The sequence below is a fragment of the Jatropha curcas genome, chromosome 6, assembly GCF_041381405.1.
Source record: "Jatropha curcas cultivar XTBG-Jc1 chromosome 6, XTBG_Jcur_1.0, whole genome shotgun sequence".
Classification (NCBI taxonomy): domain Eukaryota; kingdom Viridiplantae; phylum Streptophyta; class Magnoliopsida; order Malpighiales; family Euphorbiaceae; genus Jatropha; species Jatropha curcas.
In genome coordinates, this window is record NC_143156.1 from 6865494 (window position 1) to 6889633 (window position 24140).

The following is a 24140-nucleotide window of genomic DNA, read 5'->3' on the forward strand; positions in this document are numbered from 1 at the left end:
CTTTTACATTGCCTTGCGTGACTTGGCTTGGTTTGGAATTTTCCTCCTGAAAATGTTGAAGAACTTTCTGCTTAATAATTCTACTGTCGAGGATTTAACTGCCAACGGAGCATAAAAGACATGTTTCCTTTTCTACCATTAATGCAATAATTATATTTTATATTTTATATAACTAGATTAAGCTGTCTTTGTAATTACAATAATTATATTTTATATCTTAAAAGTTACAATAATGCAATATTATGATATTATCTCCACTTATCAATTTCTAGTGTTGGCCACGTTTACACGTCCATTAGCTGAAACGTAGAAATTCCCTAGCAACCACAAGCGCATTCCCAGGTCACAAAATTTGCCATTCAAATTCTCCTACTCTACTCTGCAAATCTGAGCTTCTCTCACAGTTAATCAAAATATAATGGCAATGACACCTGTAACTCCTAGCTCCAAAATATCTTTACCAAATTCAAGAATACTAGCAATAACCCATTTGAATTCTCTCAAAAACAGCACAATTCAATATAAAAATAGTGAAAATATCAAAGATATAGCTACACCAACAATGGCTGACATTTTAGCTTCAGCAAAAGCCCAAAACCTTGATCTCCAGCTAAAAACATTAGGACCCTTCTTCAGAATCACAGCCAAAAGTCTTGAAACCCAAAATGAGCTTGGTAGAGCTGAGGGGCTGATTAGGGTTTGGTTAAAAGGCAAAATTCTTCACTTGGATTCAATTAGGTTGAGAAGAGAAACACTTGGTATGGAGAAATCAATTTTTGGTATTGGATTGTTTATTGGAGCTGTTGCTGTCAGATACGGATATAATTGTGGATGTAGGATCGCAGAGTTGCTTGCTATTAATGACTCTAATCTTTACCATTCTAAGGTTCTTTCTTGCTTTCCCTTTTGCTTCTCTTTTTGAATTTATTAAATCAAAGTAGAGCTTGTAGGTGGATAATTTTTTGTCATTTTCTTAATATGAATGTGTCCATGTTTGAATTCTCATTATTTCTAAATTGAAAGTGTTCTCTTCCTTCGGATTCTTTTTTCTGGTTTTGATAGCTGTGAGTTGTGATGGAAAAAGGAGATTTGGCAAAATCTGTGTTTGTCTCCAGGACTATAAGATTGCCAGTTCTAACTCCAGTTTGAGGCTATCTAAGAAAATAAAAGCAAAAAAACCGAAATACATAACCAAGGGAGTCATCGTCAATGAATTTCAATTATATTATTGGATGTTTTAGCAATAAGAATCTTTACCCATTGGCTGAATCAATTAATCGTTCTTCATCTCATCTGATTTCTTCATTTACTAGCTTGTTAGGTTCTATAGAAGAATTGGGTTCAAGGCTGTGCATGAAGTGACTGGTTCAACAATGGGAGACCTTGCTCATATGTTGGTCTGGGGAGGCATAGGAACTAGAATGGATGCTGATGTTGAGGAGCTTCTAGTAAAATGGTGCACCAGGTTCAAACATCGAGATTTATCTTCATGATCCAATTGCTTGAAAAGTTATGGTGCAAAAGCCGAAATCCAGGTTTGAAAAGAAACATGTTTGGTCAGCAGCATCAACCTAAAGAACCGCTCTTACGGTCTTACATCTTAGAACTGCACCTCACCAAGCAAGAATTTTTCTCAGTATTCCCTTGCCTATAAGCTCAGGTGGCATTCTGTTCAGCTGGTTGACAAGAAAGACCCAAAGCAGGAGAAAGGTACCACCCTGTACTATTGTACAATTTCTGTATGATGATACATTATGGCTAAATGGCTCAATGACTAACTAATGTTCACTTATAGATCACTATCACAACATAATACCAGGAAACAATCCAGAATGTAGATATATATATTTGTATATACAATTTATTTACTTGCTGAAATTCTTGATTCTGTTGCCTAATTTTCTCCACAAATCTGTCGAACTATTTGTCTTGATATGTTATCTGTACAAATATGCCTTATTTTCGTTATTTTGGGAAATAATTTGATGTCATAACCATGGTTTCACCAATCTATATGTATATATATATGCATATTGTGTTAACTACTTTAGGTTCAAACAGATTGAATTTAATTTACTAGAAATTATTCTGCAGTAGCTACCATTTGGGTGATCTTGCTCTATGTTAAGCTGCACTTTAGTCCTTTTCCTTTTTGTTTGGCTGTGCAGAGATATACACATAAGACGGAAGGTGGTCACCTTCTTAGGATTTAGTACCCAAATTAAGATATTAATTTCATGGCTGAACTAGAAAATATTTATTATTAGACTGCCTACTCACCTGAAGAAGCAGTTTTGTTGATGTTGGATTCATCCAACTAATTGCAGTAAAGATTGTCTAATCAAATAGCCAAAGCACTGATTTGGATTTTTTTATCAGAAAGCATAGGAGTCTGTTTAACAAAGGATAGTGTAAGAGAAAAGAGAGAATAGCCTTTAGTCTGCAGATTAATAACTCAAATGAATCTGGATTTAGGTAAAATGATGATAGGAAACATTTCAGCAGTTGAATTTCCAAAAAGATATTTAAAGAGAAATTACTTATAATTACATCAAAGTGTTTGTTTTTCCAAAGGCTCGTTTGGTTTAGTTGCTTATACAAGTTAATAGTAGATAGTGATATCTGATAACTCGTGGTTAGTGGCTTAGTTAAATGATAAATAAATTGGTGTTTGCTAAAATTTTAATCGTGGTGGTTGTTAAAATATGAAATTATCGTTAAGGGTATAATTGTTTTTGTATACTATGGCCTGTAATGTATATATTTTTAATTATTAAGGTGAATATATTATTTTTATTTAACGTATTATACAAATAAAAATGCTAATTAAATTTTTTAAGTAATATTTCATAAAAAATTATTGTTTTTAAAAATAAAATGAACATAAAAATATTAATTTGGACAAAAGAAAATAATTTTATTAGTAATTATTTTTATGAGGTTAACCAAGTCCAAATCTAACATATATAAAAAGGGAATAGACGGGGGAATATTAGGATGGACCAACAAGGTCATAATTTTATTTTCTATTATAAAAAATAAAATATGTAGTTTTTTTATTGCCTTCTATTTTGATTGGCTAAAAAAGACTGAAATTTTTTTTTGAATAGTTCCACTTTAATCCAAATTGTATCAAATTTATTTCCCAAAATAAAATCGTTATTAATTATAGGAAGCAAATCAAATTAAAGTTAAAAAATCGTAAATTAAATTGTAAGTTAAGATTTAATTTTAGGAAAGCCAATTAAATTAAAGTAAGAAAGATCATAAATTTAATTATCTATAATTTATTTTATATGTGTGTGGGGAAATGGAGAGGGGAACATTGAGATTGTCTAAGGGTGTGTTTAAATTTGACAATTTAATTGGCTAAAAAATAAATTATTTTTAATTAATCTTTAATTTGATTGGTTAATTAGTTTCTTTCTTAAATCTAAATATTGTTGGCTTAATAATAATAATAAAATATTTATTTTGATGAATATATTCTTCCGATTTTAATCTAAATTCTGTTACTAAAAAAAAACTGTAGATTAAAGTATTTTAAATTTCTTATATTTATGGTAAGAAATTGATATATAGATTTAATAAAATTTTGAAGATATATATACTAGTATATTTTCGAACTCATATGTGCCATTATGAGAAGACAAAATATATTTCCAAACTATCCTTATTTTGTTTGGATAAAAAATAAATTAAATATTTATTATTTTTAAAAAATCTTTTAATTTGATTGGTACCTAAGTACAAATCCTATCCTATTGTATTTAAAATAAAATTTAATTAACTAAAATAGAAATCTTAACTTAATTAGGAAATTAGAAACTTTAATTAGGAATTTTATTAACTTAATTTACAATTTTTTTAAAGTGGAAGTTTAACATTTGATCTAAATTCACTCATATAATGTTAATAATAAATAATCTTAAAATGTATTTCTTAATTAAATACATAATTCCATATTAAAAATTTTACTAGGGAAGTTTTTCATAATTTTAATTAGAATTCTATTTTGAAATTTTACCTTATTATATTATTACTATTTATATACAGAGAAAAATAAAATTTGTCACTTATTTTTATTTAAAATTAAATATATTCTTTCCTTTACAAATTATTTAATATTAAGTTTTTTATTTTATTATTTTATAAAATACTTTTTTTATTTTGCGAATACTTTTATATTTTTAGTAATATTAACTCTTCATAAGATTATAATTTATAATAAAAAATTAAAAATTATATCTATAAATTAATATAAAATAATACGTATATAAATTAAATTATATTTACTTGTAACGAGTACAAACAATATGTAATATACGTTTGAGAAAACTAATGTAGGAGCGAGGAGAAAAATTATGGAATTCCTTAAAATATTCATAATGAAATTTGATACATCGTAACGTATTTTTAAGCATGATCAATTAAAAATTTTTAATTTTAGTATAGATAAAATCTGAGGTTTTTCCTAGTATACAGAATTGAAAAAATCTGTATTGATAAAGACCGCAACTTTCTTGACACCTGTCCATCTAAATTTGTTACAACAAGTTACATCATTCACAATATTTCTTTTCTTTTTCTTTTTAACGTATTTCTTAGTTTTACTTTCTCTTTTCTTTATTTCTTTTTTTTTTATTATAACCCTTATTTTTTATATATAAAAATATATTATATAAAATATATAACTCTTCAATATAAAGATTAAAAATAAAAATTATTTTCTCATGCCCAAAGTCTAGTAACAACTATAAAATTACTTAAGAGTACATATTTAAAATTCAAATTTCATTAATATAAAATATTCCTTTCCAGTATTACTAATTTTTTTGATATAAAATATTATGCAACAATGATTCGCATATATTAAAAAAAAAAAGCGATTAAGATGTTAATATTGCATGTTTTTTTTTTCCAGTCTAAATTAAAAATGCTTTTTTTAGGAAAAAAATAATTTTTCCTGTTAAATTAATCTTAAAAGTATTTTTCGAATTATTTTTTATATCTAGAAATAATTGAAATTCATAATAATTTGTTAAAAATAATTATTTTTATAAATAATGTTTTATAAGTGCAAATGGAATCTAATTAAAATAGAAACAATATATTTAAAATCACAAAAATTAAGTTTTAAAGGATTAGCTATTTAGGTATATTAAAATATATAAATATTTTTTTTTTGTAATATTAAGAATATAAATTATAAAATATAGGAATATTTTAGGTATTTGAAATGTATCAATAGAATATCTAGATATATCAAAAATTTATAAATAAACTACAATAAAAATTACATAGACTTTAAAATTCCTAATCTTACTTAAATAGAATTATGAAAATTTAATTATAAATTTATATGTCCTTGCTTTTGATCTTTAAAATTAATAATTAAAATATTTAAATTGTTTTTGAAAAATTAATAACTAAGAAATAATGCATTAATAAAAACACTTGGACAAACAAGAAATTGATTGTTTATAAAAATAATTTAATGTTATTTAAGTGGTAAATAATTAAATATTATTCAAAATTAAGTTGACAAAATAGTTTTGGGGTATATATAAATATTTAATAGATTAAAAAATATTTTTACTTTTAAGTTAATTAGGAGTTGTTTTACCTGCAAAAATTAAGTGTTTTTTATTTTATTTTATCGTTTAATGGTCAAAATTTAAATAGTAAAATCCAATGGCTATTAACTATTGTTTATGAATACAGAACGACTAGGATTTTGTAATCTCTTTTTATGGTAAAACATTATATTTTTGATTTTATTTTTTTACTCAAAAAACGAAAATGTTGAATTTTATTCTGCCAAGAAGAGGCTCCACAGTATATCCACTGGGCCTTCGCTATCGTTATTGCGAGTGAAGAAGAAAGCAAAGCCCTATTTACATTCACTCGAAATTTTCTCCTCTTTAACAATGTCTCGACGAGAAAGAGACGATCGCGATTCCGACTCTCGACGACGCCGTTCAGGATTCGATAGAGAACCCAGGTATCTGCTGTTTAGGGTTCTTGGATGACTTGATTGTTCTAGGTTTTGAATTTTTTGTGTAGAAATTTTATTAAAATGTCTAATGTCAATGTGGATTTCTGTTGTACTTGTCTATACATTTCATTGAATTATTTGTAATTGAAGTTTTAATTAAATGTTAATTGGCTTAATGATAGTTAGATGATGAAGATTTCAGGTTTTGCAATTAATGTCAAATAAAGGTCTAAACTTGTTAGATGATAGATATTACTATTTGTTGCTTGCAATTGAAATTGTTGGATAAAGTAATCTCCATAGACAAATAATTTCTATGTAGTGCTTATTACCAACAAATTGTTAAGTTTTGAGATCTGATATTTGATATGTTGTAGTCTTTGTTTGCGATTCTAATAGTCTTGAAACGTCCAGAGTATTATTCTTGGGTAGAGGAGGATGATTTGCACCTGTTTTGTTTTCAGTGCTTAGGATTGTAAGAAGGTATTGAATCTATTATCTTTATTTTTGTATTTTTGGGCATTCTTTCCCTCCTTTTGTGTTGGTTGGAAATGTCAAGATTTTGATTATCACACGATTGCAATTCTAGGTTAAGTATGTTATGTTTCTCACCTCTCTTTGGGAAAAACTGGCTGGGTGTCAACTTTCAAATATTTACTTGGAAAAAGCCTCAAGTCTTCTTATTAGAACAACTACCATTTATGGTTGGATTGTTATTCTGAATTAATGCCTTGCACATGGTTTGTGTTCTGTTACTGTGTAATAACTTATTGTAATTTTGAATTATAACATGGCCTTTGTCTTTCACCATTTGGTTGCAGTCCTAAGAAGTCCAGAAGGGATGGAAAACCAGAGACAGGAAGAGTTACTAGCAAGACTAACTTGGATGTTGAAGATCATACAGATCGGGACCAAAAGCACCGCCGCAGACTGCAAGATGCATTACCTCTGGAGGCTCCTTCAGCACCTGATCCTAAGTCGGAGTCTGGTGCTGTCAGTAAAGAATCTGAAAAGAAGACGAATGGACACCATGAAGGAAGCAAACATTTTTCTGATCCTACTGAAGTACCTCGGTCTCGATCCTATTTTCAGGTTTTCATCATTTAGAGTTTGTTGCTTTCGTTTATTCTGCTAAGTTTTTGTCAAAATCTATTTCTTTGTATTGGTATGTAGTGATGGATTTTGGCTTTTGTCATCCCTCATAAATGCTAGTATTAGTTTGTCTGATAATTCCCCTACACATAACATCTAGTAGTGCATCATAATCATTTTCTACAGAACATATTGTATTACTAATAATCTATCATGTGAATTTTCTTTTTTGGCAAATGCTAAAGACTGTATATATCCCTCTGGGGTTCAAGACAAGGAACCTTATTTGATATTTGACTGCTAGAATAGCAGGCATTGGGGCTCGGAATTCACCGTACAATTTGGCTTTGGTTTTATGTTTTGGGCTTCTATGTTGACTGGAGTAATTATTGTTACAGTAATTGAAGCTGATTGTACAATAGCTTTAGAGAGAGAAAAGGGTGTTTTTTTTTTTTTTGGTGGGGGGGGGGGGGGGGAATCATCTACAAATTGCCTTCATGTTAAATTTATTTCTGCTGTGTCTGTTGTCTGCTGCCATTTTTGGAAATGCAATATTTGGAAAGAGAAGCATGCTTGGTAAATATATTATCTCAAAAAGGTCTCTGAATAATTTTGTTTCCTGGACTTTCTGATGCTTTTAAATGATTATCTTTTGTCATCTAGCCAATATTGCTGTTTTGCCTTTTGCTTCTAAAATAAAAAAAAATGCAAGAAAATATAGATTTATTGAGATAGTCAAATGGAGACTTTATTTGAAGTAAAATAGAGTATCTGTAACATGATGTCAAAAAGCACCATTGGTGCATTTTCTGAAGGCTGATGCTTTCAAAAAAAAAAAAAAAAATGTGAAAGCTAATCTTGTTTCATGAACTCTTCCAAATGAGTAGAATATGATTGAGCTATATGCTTATGCAACTCGGTGTATACCAATAGTCAACAATAATCTGGGTGCATTTTTTCACAAGCGGGGCCAAAAAATAGGTTGAATATTTTTCAAGCTCCAGATTGATCACTTGTACTAGTGAATGAGCAGTGTTTCTCTAGATCTTAATTACTTGGGTTTTCAATTCAGTGTATGCAAACCTTTTTTTCTGGGCTGATGTAGCGGGATTGTTGTCCGGCCCATGACTTCAAAAGCGTCCCTGTATATAACAATCTTAGGCTTGCCTGTACGTGTCTTTTAACAGCACGATGAGCGTGGTAATGCCGGGCAAGTTGGTCAAAGCTTTGGCAGGAGAGCAGCTACTGGTGAGCTCTATTTCACTTGAGGATTTCTACTGTTATTTTGGTTTATTTCTATTTTCATTTCTCTGTCCATTTCCAGTTTTTCTTGTTTATCTTTTGCTGCATTGGTTAGATTACTTTAAATCGTATGTTATACATTCTGATATATTTTTGAAGATAAATGATTGTTTACTGTCATTTTGCTTGTGTTCTATGTTTGGAACATATACAAAGTAATAAGAAATTATTCCGTCATAATGGGTGCAGTTCAATGCATAAGACTTATTGGAATATGTTTTGTGGTATTTTCAAACCAACACAAAGAAAAGAAAATAACAATAACCCATGGTAATCTTTCTTTGAGGAATTTATTTAACATTTCTGACATAAAATTTACTGTTATATTTATATTTGTCATCCTTACCAAAGGTAACGAAGTGCATTTGTCACATGGAATACGAGATGTCCATGGTCCATGCCCTTTGTCTTAGATTCAAGGGATGCCTTTCAGTTTCTCTTTTGCTTTGCCAAAATATTGCTATTTAAACACCAGATTATGATCTTTCATATTACCTTATTTTATTTTGGCTGGAAGCTTCACACATATTTCATGTCTAACATGCTTTTCCATTCTTTTAAAGAGCGCCAATGGAGGGATTCAAAGGATGACCGAAATGAAAGAGCAATGGACAAGTCATCAACTTATGATTCACGACGAAGAGATGAGAAATCACAAACTAAGGGGGATGACAATGTCTGGCGCCATGATGGTTTCTTCAAAATGGAGACTGAACCACCACCACCTGCGAGGAAAAGACCTGCATTTAGGGAGAAGAAAATGCCAGCGGACTTTGAAAAAACTGAGAAAGCAGCTACTGAGTCTGCAAGGCCAGGTCCTCCTGATCGTCCCACATCAGTAAATGAAAGGAGGGAGGAAAGGGATCGTAACCCCCGCCATTCTGACAGATCTGAGAGACCTTTGTTAGCTGACAAGAAAGAAGCACAGAGGGGTGGCCTCTTTTCAAAGGAAAGATATAATAGTGCTGGCGGTAGAGGCGGCAATTACAGGGGAAGAGAGAGATTTAGCGGAAGGCAAGGTTATCGCACAAGTGGTACCCGACTAGAAAAATGGAAGCATGATCTGTTTGATGAAGCTAATAAGAGTCCAAACGCAAAGAATGAAGAGGATCAGATTGCAAAAGTTGAAGAACTTTTGGCCTCATAGCTACGAAGGATGGAGTTTTTGATATGCATATGCAATTAGAACAGTGCGAAAACATTATTTTGTTATTTGTTAGTGATATTTTGGCTCTTCAAATACATTTCTTTATGTCTTTATGACCTTAATTTGTTGATGAAACATTATTGAATTGGCCAAACTGTTTGTCAACACCAACTTTTGATTTTCTATTCTTGTAGCCCCAAAATTTCTTGCATTATCGCCTATTGTGTCTTAGGTGTACAAGAGAAATCTCAAGGGTTCGACATTTCGGATATGAAAAATGATGTAATGTAATCAAAACTTTTTTAAGTTTTTATTATATAGCTTAAAATGTTAACTTTAGAGTTTTATTTGTTTCTAAAAAATAACTTGTTTTAAAAAAATATTTTTTTGGTTATTATACTAAAATTTCATATCTTAAAAATAATAAAAAGTTACATAAAAAATGATAAACATAATTGACTAATGTTAGTGGATGCTAGCCAGTGGTGATCAGTGTAGCTATCAATTATTAATAAATTAAAAACCGTATATTTATAAAATTAAAATAAATTTATCAAAATACCAAAAAGAGTTTTCCTCTTTTAAAAATAAGTCATTTTTCTTAAAAATTGCTTCATTTTTCTTCGACCAGAAAAATATATTCCTTCAACTGATTTTCCTGAACACCCCAAAAATTGGGTATTTTAGAAAATGTTTTTTATACAAGTTATTTTCCATAAACAAATAGAACCTAAATGACCTGTCACAAACGGAACCTGAAAAATTCACGAAACACCTCAACATTGAACTGGAAAAAATTACAGCTACATCACCGCCTTCTGTAAGTAAAATAAATATTAAAAAAAAAAAAGAGAGAATCTCCATTAATTCAGAACTGAACTAGTTTACAGTACATCAAAGATGAAGGTCTTCAATGTCAGTTAGTACATCGATTCCCTTGGCAGACCTCCTATCAGGTAAGTTCACCACAAGCTGACCACAGGCACCACTTATGTCCTGACCCATTTCTTTGCGAACAGTTGTTCGAATATTATAGACACCTCTAAGAATAGTCTGGAATCTCGATACTTTCTCCTCGCTACTGGTTCTGAATTTACTCAAACTACCAATTGGATTGAAAGGTATCAAATTCACAACCTGCTCAGAAAGTGTGAGAGTCAACTGTATAGAAAACTATACAAACAACTAAATTAGCTATCCAAAGTTTATAAAGTGAAAACTTAAACATACAAACATACAAACTATGCATTTACAATTCAACTGTTAAAAATGTTAACAAAAAATTTACAGTGCCACTGCCATAGAAAATCGTATACATGAGTGTGTGCGTGTAAGAAAATCCGGTAGAACCAAAGTACCAAAATGAGCATAACAGATCAATGGAAAAGTTCGTGGGGCATGAATTCGATAGAACATTTGTAAAAGATAAAAGCTTAAAAATAAAATGGCATCTTAATTTTTTAGAAGAGGCAAAACAGGAAAGAAGGAAAAAATAAAGGGCACTCTATCACTCCTCTAAGTATCACTTTTCAAGAGTCTTTAACAGTTTCATTTGGCAACAAGCAAGCAATCAACATAGATTAGTCTTAATGCAGTTGGTAAGAATCCATGCATGGCACCACACAAAAATTTGAAAAGGGAAAACAGACTAATTCAAAATGCCTGTAATCTCTTGCACATAGCACCATTATAAAATAGATTCTAAACATGCTCAAACTTAAATTTTATAGCTCACCACTTCAAATGTCTCTAGCAATTTGCCAAGCTGATTGGCATGTTGCTCTTCATCATTTACTCCATCAAGCATTATGTACTCAATAAAAATTCTTTGCTGACTGGAAATTAAGTCCACTTGTAAGAGCACAAAGAAATGGAGTTAGTTATCAGCAGAAACATTAATAGGCAAGTTTTTTACCTATTTTTTTGATACACTTGCAGAGTATCCATAAGTTTTTCTAAGGGAAAAGCCCGAGCTGCAGGCATTATATGACAGCGAATATCGTGAACTGGGGCATGCAGCGATACAGCCAAGTTCAGACCAGGAAGATCTCTATGAAGCTTGTTAATGGCATGGATGACCCCAACCTACATAATATCAGATTCGACCAATAATTATTTCCTGCATTAAAATATCCATTTCAATTTTAACCTAATCATGTGTTCCCCTAGAGAACATTTTCGGAAACATAATCAAGAAAGTCAGGTCAAATACATTGAAGAGAAGTGAAAATAGAGAAGGAATCAGAGAAGAACTAATTCTTATGACTTCTAAATAAACCTGCATGCTTTATTAAATGGGTCAACCATTTAATGCGTTTCATCTGCTTTCTAAAATGTCTGGTCATGTGGGTGTATACGAATGCATATTATAAAGCTTACCTCCTAATACTCTTTCAAAAAGCAAATAATGAGTAAATCAAGAGAAGTAAATGATATGAGCAATGTTCCTAGTTTACCATATATCTAAATCACCTAGGAGAACGTAAATGTTAAAGCAATTTCATAACTTGCAGGACAGTTGGTGTACTGGTGGTATCAAACTTTTAAACTATTATACTTCACCATTTTTTTAAATAGAAGTTACCAAAAACCCTTGAAAACATAGGCAGTCAAGGGCCTATTTTCTAAATCTTACTAAAAGTACATTTCACAGGAAGCATATCAATTTGAGGACAGGAATATGCAGCCTAACCAGTGAATAATTATACTATAAACAGCTCCAAAATAATAACTAAAATAATAATAAAAATTTTCACAATGCAAATACACGTACCGTTGACACAGTAATTCTCTTTGGTGACAGCTGAAATGGAGATCCCAGCATAACACGAATTGCTTCAACCAATGCAGCATAATTATTTAATGGTTCTCCCATTCCCTGGCCAAAGAGTAGAAAATCAAAGCATGCAATAAATTTCAGCAAAAATTTTGGACGAAGGGAAAAAAAAAAAGCACATATTTAGTTTCAGAAAGTAGGGAAAACATTTTCCCCCAAGTAAGCCATAAATCGGTTACTTCTGAAAGCAAGATTTATGCCTTTCTTCAATAAACTGGGCCAGAGAAGGACTGGAGATTAATTTTTATGAGGGTTTATTTGGCTCTTTGGCTCGATAAACTTCACACATACATACAAGAAAAGCTGCTCGCCTCCAAAAAAATAAAAATAAAAATAAAATAAAAAACCTACTATCGGCAGCATGCCATTACACAAGGACACCTTGCTGCAGCAAAATACATGTTCTCTAAACTGTTCATATGTTCCTGCTTCTTCAATACCATCCTAGACATTACAGCCAACTTAAATATTTAGCATAGAACTCTTGGCCATCCCACTGACATTCCATTAATGTCACATCTATTCTCAATGTCAATGGCCATATATGCTTTCTACATATTAACAAAAGTCATAGTAGCATGGCCATAAATCAATAATCCTTTTCTATACCAGCTTAATGAGACAAGCAGCAGTAAACCTATCAAATTAGTGATTGTAACAAAGATGATTAACATACTTACGTTTAGAATGACAATCATAATTTCTTGATTTGTATTTTAGAACCAAGATGACACTTTATGCAACAAAATGTTGTCAGGAGAGAGTAAAAGGCTCTTACCATGAAAACAACATTCCTTATTTGGGACAAATAAGAAGCATGAACTAATTGTTCAACAATTTCTCCTGATGACAGGTTGCTTTTAAATCCCATGCTTCCAGTTGCACAAAACTTGCATCCCATTTTACAACCAACCTGTAACAGGAACAGAAAAAGTTGAAGCTAGCATATTTCTTTAGGCTGCATTAGAGTTCATAATCCAAAATTAGCATATATTAAAATCAGGAACAGAAAGTGTCATGGTCGTCCTTTTTAAAGCAGGCCAAGAGCCAAATTTCACAAAATAAATTGACTAAAACTTACATGGAAAATTGATGGAATCCATTAGAATTCACTCAAGTGCCACATTAAATACACGCCAAAGGAACAACTGACTTTAAGAAATATCTGTTAAGTGAAATTGAGACAGGGGTCATACCTGGGATGAAATGCACAATGTCGACCTTGGACCACCAGGACGAGCTTTGCCACCATATTTTCCCAAACGAGTATCATACCTCATAATGACAGCCTCCACGAATGCTCCATTCTAATCAAAATTATAAATCAAACCACAAATTAACAAAAAACAAAGAGAATTGACACACATGCAAGTACTTACTTCTACAGGAAAAGAAGAAACACATTATGATTTATATCTTTAGGAAACATAGATATGAGTTAAGATTAGAAAGACATGCTTCAAACATAAAAAAATAAATGGAGCAAAACTTCTGATTGATAAACAATACCTGAAGCTTGATAAGAAGTTTCGTAGTGACCCCATCATTTGATTCAATGACAGAGTGAAGAGTTGAAGTGAAAATTTTGAACTTTGATTGCAAGAGTGGATATACAGCTGAGGGCAAATCGGGTATTTCATTCCATTCACAATTAGGGTTCTTAATGACATACCTCCATAATCCATAAGAAATAAAAAAGCATCTTATTAGCTCCATCAACCAAAAAAGAAGGAAAGACCATTTAAAGCATAATTATATACTGCATAAAACAAACAGAAAGATATAATTTGGGCAAGTAAAGTATATATCATACTTCCAAATGAAAGGGATAAAGTGAAGGCTAACGCCTGCTTCCTCAAACTCTCTTCTGAGATCTGGAGCGTTAAAAATTGATCTAACGGCCATGTTTGTGGGCATAAGGACCTGAATATCGTCGTAAAACGATTTTTTGCTGTCTGAGTTTTGCTCAGGACAGTATTTCGCGGCTCATGGCCTGACGAGTTCACGGTGCTGTTGCCCGTTGAGGGGACGGGACGACTGGTTACGGGCCAAAAAAAATTACTTGGGTTTTTAAATGATTATACTTAAAACATTAATCCATACAACTTTTACTTTTTATTTATTAAATATTTATTTTATAAAATTATTCAATATTTTATTTGACGAATTAACACATAAACTTTTAAAATTAGATAATTTATTATATAATTAAAAAAATGTTATTTCAAAAATTATATTAATCATATACTAAATTAATATTTTACATATTAAAATTGAAAATCTTAAAAATTATTTTTTTTTATCTTAAAAAGTGTTGGATTATTATAAAAAATTGAAATTAATGATACTACAAAGTTAACTTTAAAGTTCGGTGCGATAAATTTTTAAAGTAAAGGTCAATTTAGTGTCTGAATTTATTTAGCAGGATAAAAAAGTCAGATTTAATATTTTCAGTCAATTTAGTTCTTAAACTTGTATAAAATAATTAAAAAGATCCGATTTCACTTTTTAGTCCAATTAATCCTTGTATTTATTTTGATTTTTATAAATTAATAATTGATTTAATTTAACATGATTGACTTTTTATCCCTTTTTGTTCTATAGTAAGAGCACTCAAATTAAACTTTTCCAACACTTATGAATATAAATTTAAAATTCATAAAAACATTATTTCTTGTAATATAATAATTTTATAAACATACATTATAACTTTAATTTATTCAACATGAAAAATGCATAGATTTCATAAGCGATAACCAGGTAATATAGGTTAATTCTGAAATATTCAAATTAATAAATATTTATAAATTCAAAACCATCAATCAAGATAAAAAGGATACAATATACTAAATCAAATTTTACAAAAAAAAAAAAAAAAAATCGAAATAAATTCCATAAACTTAAACAACACAAAACTTTTAAACAAAACTTTCATTTCTCCTAACTTTCTAAAACTATTATGTAAAAGATATTTTAAAAATAAAAGAAAATAAATTTTAAATTTTAAATTTATTCTAAATATAAAAAATTAATTTATGAATGTATTATATATAAATGAATTCTACAGTTTGACATCATTTATACAAAAGGGAGTGCAAAGTTCTTCCCTTTTTCTTTATATGTATAACCTCTCTCGTGCTTGTTCATTCAATAATATCGTTCTGGAAGAAAAGGAAAAAAATATTGGTTTTTCTATTGTATTTGTAGCTACAAAACGCAGAAAGAAAATCATAGACTAACCAGGAAAGTAAATAAATGAATAGAAATATGAAAGGAAATCCTACCACTTAGAAATAGAATCCAAAAAATATTTTAGAAGTCTACTCATATGTGATAACACTTGCCATATGTGTGTTCTGCATAATTATTTTATATATATCTCTTGAATTTATATAATTAATTTGCAGCATACATGGTTAACTAATAAGTAATAACTTCGCAGGCAATTAACCACAACCGCTAAATTAAGTAATAACAAAATTTTAAAAAGATGAAATTGTTGTGAGTTTAAATAAAATGGTTAAAATTTAAATTTCTTCCCATAATGCAAAGAGAAACTAAAAGGAAAGTTACCTCAACTGTGGTAAATAATTTCTCAAATTAAAATGCATCTCAATAATGTTATTGCATCTCAACTGTGGTATAACTACCCTTAATTTCTCCCTGCTAAGCATTCTTGTTCAACATATTGTGCATTTGCAATGGCCAAGTTCATTCCTGTTTTATGTGCCCTTTTGTTCCTCATTCTTGTGAGCCAAGGTAAAGTTATTGGTTTTCTTTTTCTTTTTTTCCTCACAAGCCCGGGGTGACCCGATTAATCTAGATGCACGCCAAGCATACCCACAAAGTGGGACAAAACTATCTCTCCCAAGTGTTTAAAGAGACCTCCATATCTAAAGCCTGAACTCGAGATTTTTAGTTAAGGGAAAAGAAATCATTGCCATCCCATCTCATCAATCGGAATTTTCTTATAAAATATTTTGATTTACAGATATATTATTGTGATCTCATTTTGCATTGAGAATATAAATTTTTTTTTCAAAAATTGGTTTAAAACCATTATATAACCGTTCACAAATTGGGAAATGCGTTAAACTAATAAAATTATCATTATTTTGATAAATGATAAATGGTATATCATATCTCCAACTCTATCAAGTGTTATATTAAAAAAAAAAATGGTAAATTAACATTATTTTGTTCTATGTTGTAAATTTGCAGGGAATGGGAAACAATGTGATGAAGAGTCAAGTTTTGTAATTACACAAGCTCCAACAGGAGTGAAAGTAGGAAATAAGCCAGAATGGAAAGTGACAGTAAAAAATGATTGTTTGTGTAGTCGAGCCTCTGTTGCATTAGGCTGCACTGGATTTCAAACTACAGAAAAACTTAACCCTTCAATCATTGCTGTGGAGGGTGACAAATGTGTAGTGAAAGTTAATGGAGGGCTTCTTCAAGGATACGAATCATTCAGTTTCACCTATGCTTGGGATTCCCAATTTAATTTCAAATTAGTTCAAGGTTATGTTCAATGTTCTTAATATATATGTAATTTCAAAGTGATAATTATTGTATTCCAGTTGGTTATTATCATTATTAACATCAATAAATTGATATCCTAAAATTATGTCATATTTATTTATTTACTTATTTATTTTTTGAAGATAAAAAATCATTGAATTAGTTTTGCATATTTATTTTTTGAAGATAAAAAATCATTGAATTGAGATTTCAAGAATTTGTGTGTATATGCATATATTCATTTTTTTGAAAAACTAGGTAAGTAATACTGTGACTGTAGTTAAAGTAATTTCCATTATCAATTCAGATCATTTTTTTATTTCTTTTCTTTTATCTAGCATTGCGATTGCAACCAAAGTGATTTTCATTATCAATTCAAATTAGTTTTTCATTTTTTTTTCTTTTACTACAATAAATTATAGATATTGATTCAGGATTGAGGGCAGGGGGTTGGAGATTGAATGATGATTTGATTTTATTTTTGGGCACTATTAGGATTTCCAAAATCTGTATTTATAAATTAGGGATTAAAAGATTAGATCTAGGTGTAGGGTTGAACTTTATCCTAAGATCACTTCATTATATAAAAATAGAATTAAGTACATAAAAAATCATTGCAAGTATTTTATACAACAAAGTAAAATACAAATTAACTACTTATATTTATTTTGATCTATACAAAACTTGTAATTTAATATTATATAGATAAAAAATAGTATATAACGAACATAATTAACGTATAATGTATGTCATATAAAAAAACTAGTTATTAAAAACAGATTCCAATCAATTAAAAATGAGCGAGTTTTATTGTAATTCAATTATAATAGTTTACTTCTTTTATAAAGAATCTCATTTACTTTTTTTTTTTTTTTTTTTGTATGTATTATTTTTTGTAAATTATATAATATAAGTAAACTCCCACTGAATTTTCTGGCTACATTACGTTATGGAAGTGACCTCACATCAGTTGTGCACCAATAATTGGAGAATGGGGAAAGAAAGAATTTTTTTTTTTTTTTTTTTTCCGTGGACTATAAAAGGAAGCAAAGAGCAACATGAAGTCCTTAACCAATCAATTTACAACGGTTTCAATTTCATTACGGCTTACATTACGGCTTCCGTTGAAATATAAAATGATTGTTTTTCTTTTTGATATGTATTATATATATATATATATGGCTTTTTTATGATAAATATGTCATTTCTTATTCAAATATGGTATATAAATAAAAATACTAATGAATTTTTTATAATAATATTTTATAGCTATTTATTGTTTTCAAATAATTATCAAAATGATTATAAAACTATTAGTTTGAAAGAAAATTTAGTAAATATTTTATAAGGTTAACATAATCTAAATATAATGGTATATTTTGTGGTATGTTCTGTCACCATCTCATACGATATAAGACTTCCCATATGTGTGTTTTGCACAGTCATTATATATATAATGCAGAAAATATAATTTTTTGCAGCATGCATCGTTAACTAATAACTAATAGCTTGGCCGGCAATTAACCAAGACCGCTAAATTAAGTAATAACAAAAATTACGAATTTAAAAAAATGGTAAATTTTTAAATTTCTTCCCATAATGTAAAGAGAAACTAAGAATAAATCTTGCCTTAATTGTCGTAAATGATTTCTCAAATTAAATTGCATCTCAATAATATTAATGCATATAAAATATATTTAGAAATGTATCTCAGAGAATGATTTTGTTCTAAAAAAGGAAAAAAAAAATGTATATCAGAAAACTTGTATAAATACCCCTTAATTGCTCCTTGCTAATCATTCTTGTTCAACATAAGCAAAAAGAGAGGCTAGTTCAAAAATATTGTGCATTTGCAATGGCCAACTTCATTCATGCTCTATCTGCACTTTTGTTCCTCATCCTTGTCAGCCAAGGTAAAGTTCTTTACCTTTTTCTTTTTTTGCCCACTTTATTATTGTTTTTTCTTTTTTCCTATAAAATATTTTATCAAAATATATATTATTATGATCTCATTTTGCATTCAGATTTTTTTTTTTTCAAATTATTTGAAAATTAGTTTAAAGCCATTATTTAACTGTTCGCAAATTGAAAATTTTGCTAAACTACAAAATTGTAATTATTTTGATAAACGAATAAATAGTTTGTCCTGTCCCTGTTTTTGTGTCGTGTATATATATTAAGTGTTATCTTAGAAGAAAATGGTAAATTCACTCAAAAAATATTTTTCGTTAAGTTTTGAATAGCAGTTTAAACAAATTTATAAAATTAAATTTCAATTAACATCATTTTTTTTATGTTGTAAACTTGCAGGGAATGGCCAACAATGTGATAATAATTCAAATTTTGTAATTACACAATCGGCAACAGGAGTGAAAGTGGGAAACAAGCCAGAGTGGAAAGTGACTGTAAAAAATAACTGTGTGTGTACTCGAACCTCTATTGCAATAGGTTGCAATGGATTTCAAACTACAGAAAAACTTAACCCTTCAATCATCGCCTTGGAGGGTGGAAAGTGCGTGGTAAAAGTTAATTCAGGTGTTCTTCACGGATTCGAATCATTCAGTTTCACCTATGCTTGGGATTCTCAATTTAATTTCAACTCAGTCGAATCTTTGGTCCAGTGTTCTTAATATGTAATTTCAAAGAGCTTATGGCTACAATAAAACAATAAAGGTGATACTTATTGTGTCCAAGCTGGCCAGTGCCACTATTAATACTAATACAGTGTTATCCTAAAATTATGCCATCTTTCTTAGTTCGTTGATGTTATTTTCTCTAAAGGATTCTTCTAAATGGATTTTGATGTTTGAAATTTATTATGAATTCAAGTGTGTCTTATCAGTTTGAATCATATCATGCCAGTTCAATTTCTTTTTATTTTTTTTTATTTTTGACAACTTAAATATTATTGTGATTAGGGCGAATATTTGGTCTATTCTATCAATTGAAATAATATTTTTAACTGAAATTTTCTAACCTAACCAAATTTAACTAAATTAATAATTTAACTGAACCGTTTTAATCCAATTAATTTTGATCATTAAAAGAAAAGGAAATTAAAATGGATTCTATTTCTTTTTTTTTCCTTTGGCTTATTTTTGACATTTAAACCCTGCTGCAAAACGTTAACAGAATTCGCAGAAAACTAGTTTACAGGGGTATTTCTGGGAAGACATATCCTTCCATCACATGAAGTGAATAATTGAAAATAGAATTCAGCTTAAGCAGCAGGGATTTCCTGGTAAATAATGGGATTAAATGACAAAAATATAACAAAAAACTGAAACAATAAACCACATACATTTACATTGAAAATACTGTAGCTTCTATAAATAAAAGTCTGTTATTCACTTCTCGCTGCAAGATAGGAGAGGTATTGACAAGAAGTAGCAGAACGCCCCACTTGTCAATTGTTCATCCAATGTAGGCTTCTTTACTAGTGAATTTTTCAGATCACAAATCTTCAACAGAGCAAAGATGGTATAAAATGACCATTGACATTTAACCACATCCATACAACATCAATGAAATGATCGTGCAAAATTAGCCACCACGCACAAGCACAAAATTCAAACCTTTTTTTTTTTTTATCATCAAAAAGATTATATTTTATTAATTAATAATGTCCAGGGAAAACTTATTTTATCCAAGTACTAACCCAAGCCAGTAGACCCTACATATACACCCAACCTAACTTGATAACTTGAATAAAAAAATCTGATCAAAATACCAATAGTCACCTAAACTAAATACAACAGAAATCCAAAACTATTAACTAATATCTCATAAAGTTATAGAGCCAAAACAACAGGTGCAATAATCTATAGCTATACCAACCATCCAAAACCATTTCTTGAGATGAGAAATGATAAAAGAGAGTTAGCAAGCAATGATCACAACAAGAGAATCCTAAAACTCAAGCTCAATTCAAACTTTAAACCATTTAACCATTCACAGACGTCATACAAACATTAATCATCCAGAATTATAGCTCTTACATGTTCTCTCTTGAACAACAACAGAAAAACCAAACACATAAATAAAATCATTTAGGCACTATACAAGCACAAACTTTTAAACCATTTAACCATTCACAGATGTCATATAGACATTAGTCATCCAGCATTAATGTGATACTTCCATATAAACTTTATCAAACCAGTAATAATATCAATAGCTGTTAGAGTTTCTCTTGAACTATAGAAAAACCGAATACATCTACTAGTTGCAGTGCAACAAAGACATTCTCCATTAACAGAGACAAACACATTCTCTATCCTCCATCAACAAAATCAACATCTTCATCTGACCTCAGCGAGCTTCATACTGAACAACTGCAAGAGGCAAACTTTTTGTGTTAAACCAAATGATTAAGCACTGATAAGTCTTAAGAGTCAAGGGAGTCTGCATCAGACAAACCATAAGATTTTGCTGAAATCTAGACATGTAAAATATACATGTGGGAGAAGTGTCTATGAAAGGATATAAAGGCCAAACAAGAAACAAGCACTAAATGCATGGTTACAACTGTTGCATTGTAAACATGTCAGTATGTTGCAAATTGTGGCCGGCACCATAAAGAAACTTCTTAAAAAAAAAAAAAAAAGAAATCAAAATAAAACAAAATAAAATAGGTAATAAATTTTTTATCAAAATGTCATGATTAAGTACCTCTAAGTTTCAACCTGAAATACTGTTGACAAATAAAACCAACTGATTTCACAAAATTGCATTTGCTACTTTAATTTCCATCCTTTGATAACTGAATTACTTGTTCCAACAAATTATTTTATTTAATATATAGGCTACAAACAAGAGCTGCCAAAATAAAGGGGCTTACATAGGTCTAGAGCCCCCTCATTTTGATGATCCACCAAATCTCATCACAGCCAAAGACAAACTTTTTGTTGATATAACCGTTAACACTTAGTTCCCTTGCTTTTTAGCATCAACTACAATGATTGTTCCAATTTTCAACTTATACTTCATTCCTACTTTTATTTTCCCCACCCTTGCTTTCCTTTGTCAATCCTGTTCCAAATATCTCTACTTACCCACTTCTCAAATATGCATATACAGTCTCAAGATACATAAATCTCCTTCTTTCAGGCCTAAATTATCAAATAAATATTCCTAAAAGATAATCTATAAAGACAATCCAAATAAGAATTCACAGAAATGCTGATAAGATTTTGAATACGGTAACCGATAAACTAAAATAATTAAATAACAAAGGGCGAAATAAAATTGCATACTTCTACGGGTGCGTTTTTTGTAGAGAATACGGTAACCGCACTCTCGGCATTGGATAACATCTCCTGGCTTTAGAGTATTTTCCATTCCACAATCTAAAGCCCCAAAACAGAAACAGTCAATTCTCTGTTAATCGGTACAAACAAAATTTTGAAAATCACGAATCGCATACCTCCACAGATGTAGCTTACCGGCTCTGGTTGAGGATCCATTGGTCTGAGCTCGTTCTAGGGTTTTGTTTGCGCGTGCGATAGATTGAGAAGAAAGGTCTTAATTCTTGAAGTCTACTTAAAGAATTTATTTATGTATATGTATCTCGAGTGTATTCCTTCATCGTATCTGGAGTCGTACTGCGGACGAATGCATAATAATAATAAAAAAAAAAATAGACATGAAGGGCAACGCTGCCGTTTCCGTACTTACTAGTCATTACACGGTTGGTTTTCTTAATTAATATATTCACTTAAAGTCCTCATCCTTTAACAAAAATTAAACAAAAAAACAGCTAAAATTAGATCAACTCCAATGTGACCGTAGATTGTGGATTACGTGGCATATTAAATAGAAGTTGTTAACGGTGAAGAGAAGACGGCGGAAAAGGAAAACAAAATTAATAGTGAAAAAAGGAATTAAATAGTTGAGTCGCATCTTCTAAAAGTAGAGATGTGGTTTACAGTGTCTTTTTTTTTTTTTTTGCACAACTTAACATATTTCATAGACAATATCATTAGAGAAGATATTGTTATTCAACTGTCCATTTATCTGATTTGACAATTAGATAAGCTACAATCAACAATCTCGTTCGAGTTGCACTTACTATATATTATCCAAATTCTATGAATTGTTGAACTAACCATTCAAATCATTCTAAAATTACATTGGAATAAAATAAAAGCTCTAGTGCACAAATTTGACTGTAAACTTCTTTTATTCTCTTTGTAACTCTTTAAACTTTTTGAAGGATCTATTATAACCTTGTAACATATTTACTTGTGAGCTCATGCGCGAACTCAACTAATCTTAGTTGACCTTAGAGACAAAGGGGCTGGCTCCTAGGGAGTTTGCATTGTGAAGGATTAAACTCATGACCTAAGTCATGGTGAGCTATACCCAATCGGAAGAGACAAAGGAGCTGACCTGGCTATCTCCATTTGGGTTTCATGCGTCATTCTATCATCTATTAATTTTAGTTTCAATCAGTTCCTAGGTTCTTTGTCATCTGAGTTTGAGGTTTCAAAAAAAAAAAAAGCACAAATAAATTTTTATCAACCATTTTGATACTCATAGATATATGAGATAAAAAGAAAGTTAAGATTAAGAAAGGAGATTAATGTCATTTCTCATATTGATTTATTGATTTTTATCAACCATTTTGATACTCATAGATTTATAAGATAAGAAGAAAGAAAAGTTAAGATTAAGAGAGGGAAACGTCTCTAACACGATTAATTGCATACTCTTCTTATCCTACGTGACTATGTAGCGAGTGGCTTACTTAGAGCATCTCCAATGCAACCGTGGATTGTGTTTGATCCGTTTTAATAAGTAAAAGTTGTAGATGGTGATATGGCTGAATGTGTATTTGTAAGTGTTAGATTTTAAAAATGATTCTCCAACGCACAAAGAAAAAATCAGTTTTAGCGCAGGAAGAAATATGAGCGCAAATAAAGGAGAAGGCATAAAGGAAAATAAAAAATAAGAAAAAAATGAATAAATAGGAAAAAAAAAACAAAAAGTTGAGTCACGCTATCTAACAGACTCTCTGAAAGTAGGGAGCATGATAGACAATATCTTTTTTTTTTTTTCTTTTTGACACATCAGACTCACAGATTAAACAGACAATAACGTTGGAGAAAGTTTTTATTTTTAACTTTCAATTTTTCAGACGTGGCAAATAAATTAACGCAATCAACGTTTGCATTGGAGATACTCTTAGAGCATCTTCCAATGCAACCATGGATTGTGGTTGATGTGTCTTAATAAATAGAAAT

At 30.0% G+C, this 24140-nt stretch overlaps 5 protein-coding genes across 5 annotated transcripts; 3 read left to right on the top strand and 2 right to left on the bottom strand.

Annotated features, from left to right (window-relative positions):
- Window positions 1-259: 259 nt before the first annotated feature.
- On the top strand, window positions 260-1898 carry LOC105650781 (uncharacterized). Its single transcript, XM_012237733.4, has 2 exons — window positions 260-886; window positions 1314-1898. The coding sequence occupies exons 1-2, from the start codon at window positions 419-421 to the stop codon at window positions 1491-1493; spliced, it is 648 nt and encodes a 215-aa protein (XP_012093123.1). The 5' UTR covers window positions 260-418; the 3' UTR covers window positions 1494-1898.
- A 3933-nt stretch (window positions 1899-5831) lies between these two features.
- On the top strand, window positions 5832-9724 carry LOC105650780 (cyclin-like protein). The gene is made up of 4 exons (XM_012237732.4): window positions 5832-6004; window positions 6820-7090; window positions 8278-8338; window positions 8956-9724. Exons 1-4 carry the CDS (start codon window positions 5931-5933, stop codon window positions 9537-9539), a joined length of 990 nt encoding a protein of 329 aa, XP_012093122.1. The 5' UTR covers window positions 5832-5930; the 3' UTR covers window positions 9540-9724.
- A 571-nt stretch (window positions 9725-10295) lies between these two features.
- On the bottom strand, window positions 10296-14442 carry LOC105650779 (Radical SAM superfamily protein). The gene is made up of 8 exons (XM_012237730.4): window positions 14189-14442; window positions 13885-14047; window positions 13572-13682; window positions 13154-13288; window positions 12313-12417; window positions 11455-11624; window positions 11275-11374; window positions 10296-10676 (listed from the first exon to the last, which is right to left on the bottom strand). Exons 1-8 carry the CDS (start codon window positions 14290-14292, stop codon window positions 10434-10436), a joined length of 1131 nt encoding a protein of 376 aa, XP_012093120.1. The 5' UTR covers window positions 14293-14442; the 3' UTR covers window positions 10296-10433.
- A 1559-nt stretch (window positions 14443-16001) lies between these two features.
- On the top strand, window positions 16002-16999 carry LOC105650778 (uncharacterized). Its single transcript, XM_012237729.4, has 2 exons — window positions 16002-16134; window positions 16597-16999. Exons 1-2 carry the CDS (start codon window positions 16077-16079, stop codon window positions 16914-16916), a joined length of 378 nt encoding a protein of 125 aa, XP_012093119.1. The 5' UTR covers window positions 16002-16076; the 3' UTR covers window positions 16917-16999.
- Window positions 17000-20959: 3960 nt separating this feature from the next.
- On the bottom strand, window positions 20960-22481 carry LOC105650776 (DNA-directed RNA polymerases II, IV and V subunit 12). The gene is made up of 3 exons (XM_012237727.3): window positions 22322-22481; window positions 22152-22244; window positions 20960-21230 (listed from the first exon to the last, which is right to left on the bottom strand). Exons 1-3 carry the CDS (start codon window positions 22359-22361, stop codon window positions 21208-21210), a joined length of 156 nt encoding a protein of 51 aa, XP_012093117.1. The 5' UTR covers window positions 22362-22481; the 3' UTR covers window positions 20960-21207.
- Window positions 22482-24140: the final 1659 nt, after the last annotated feature.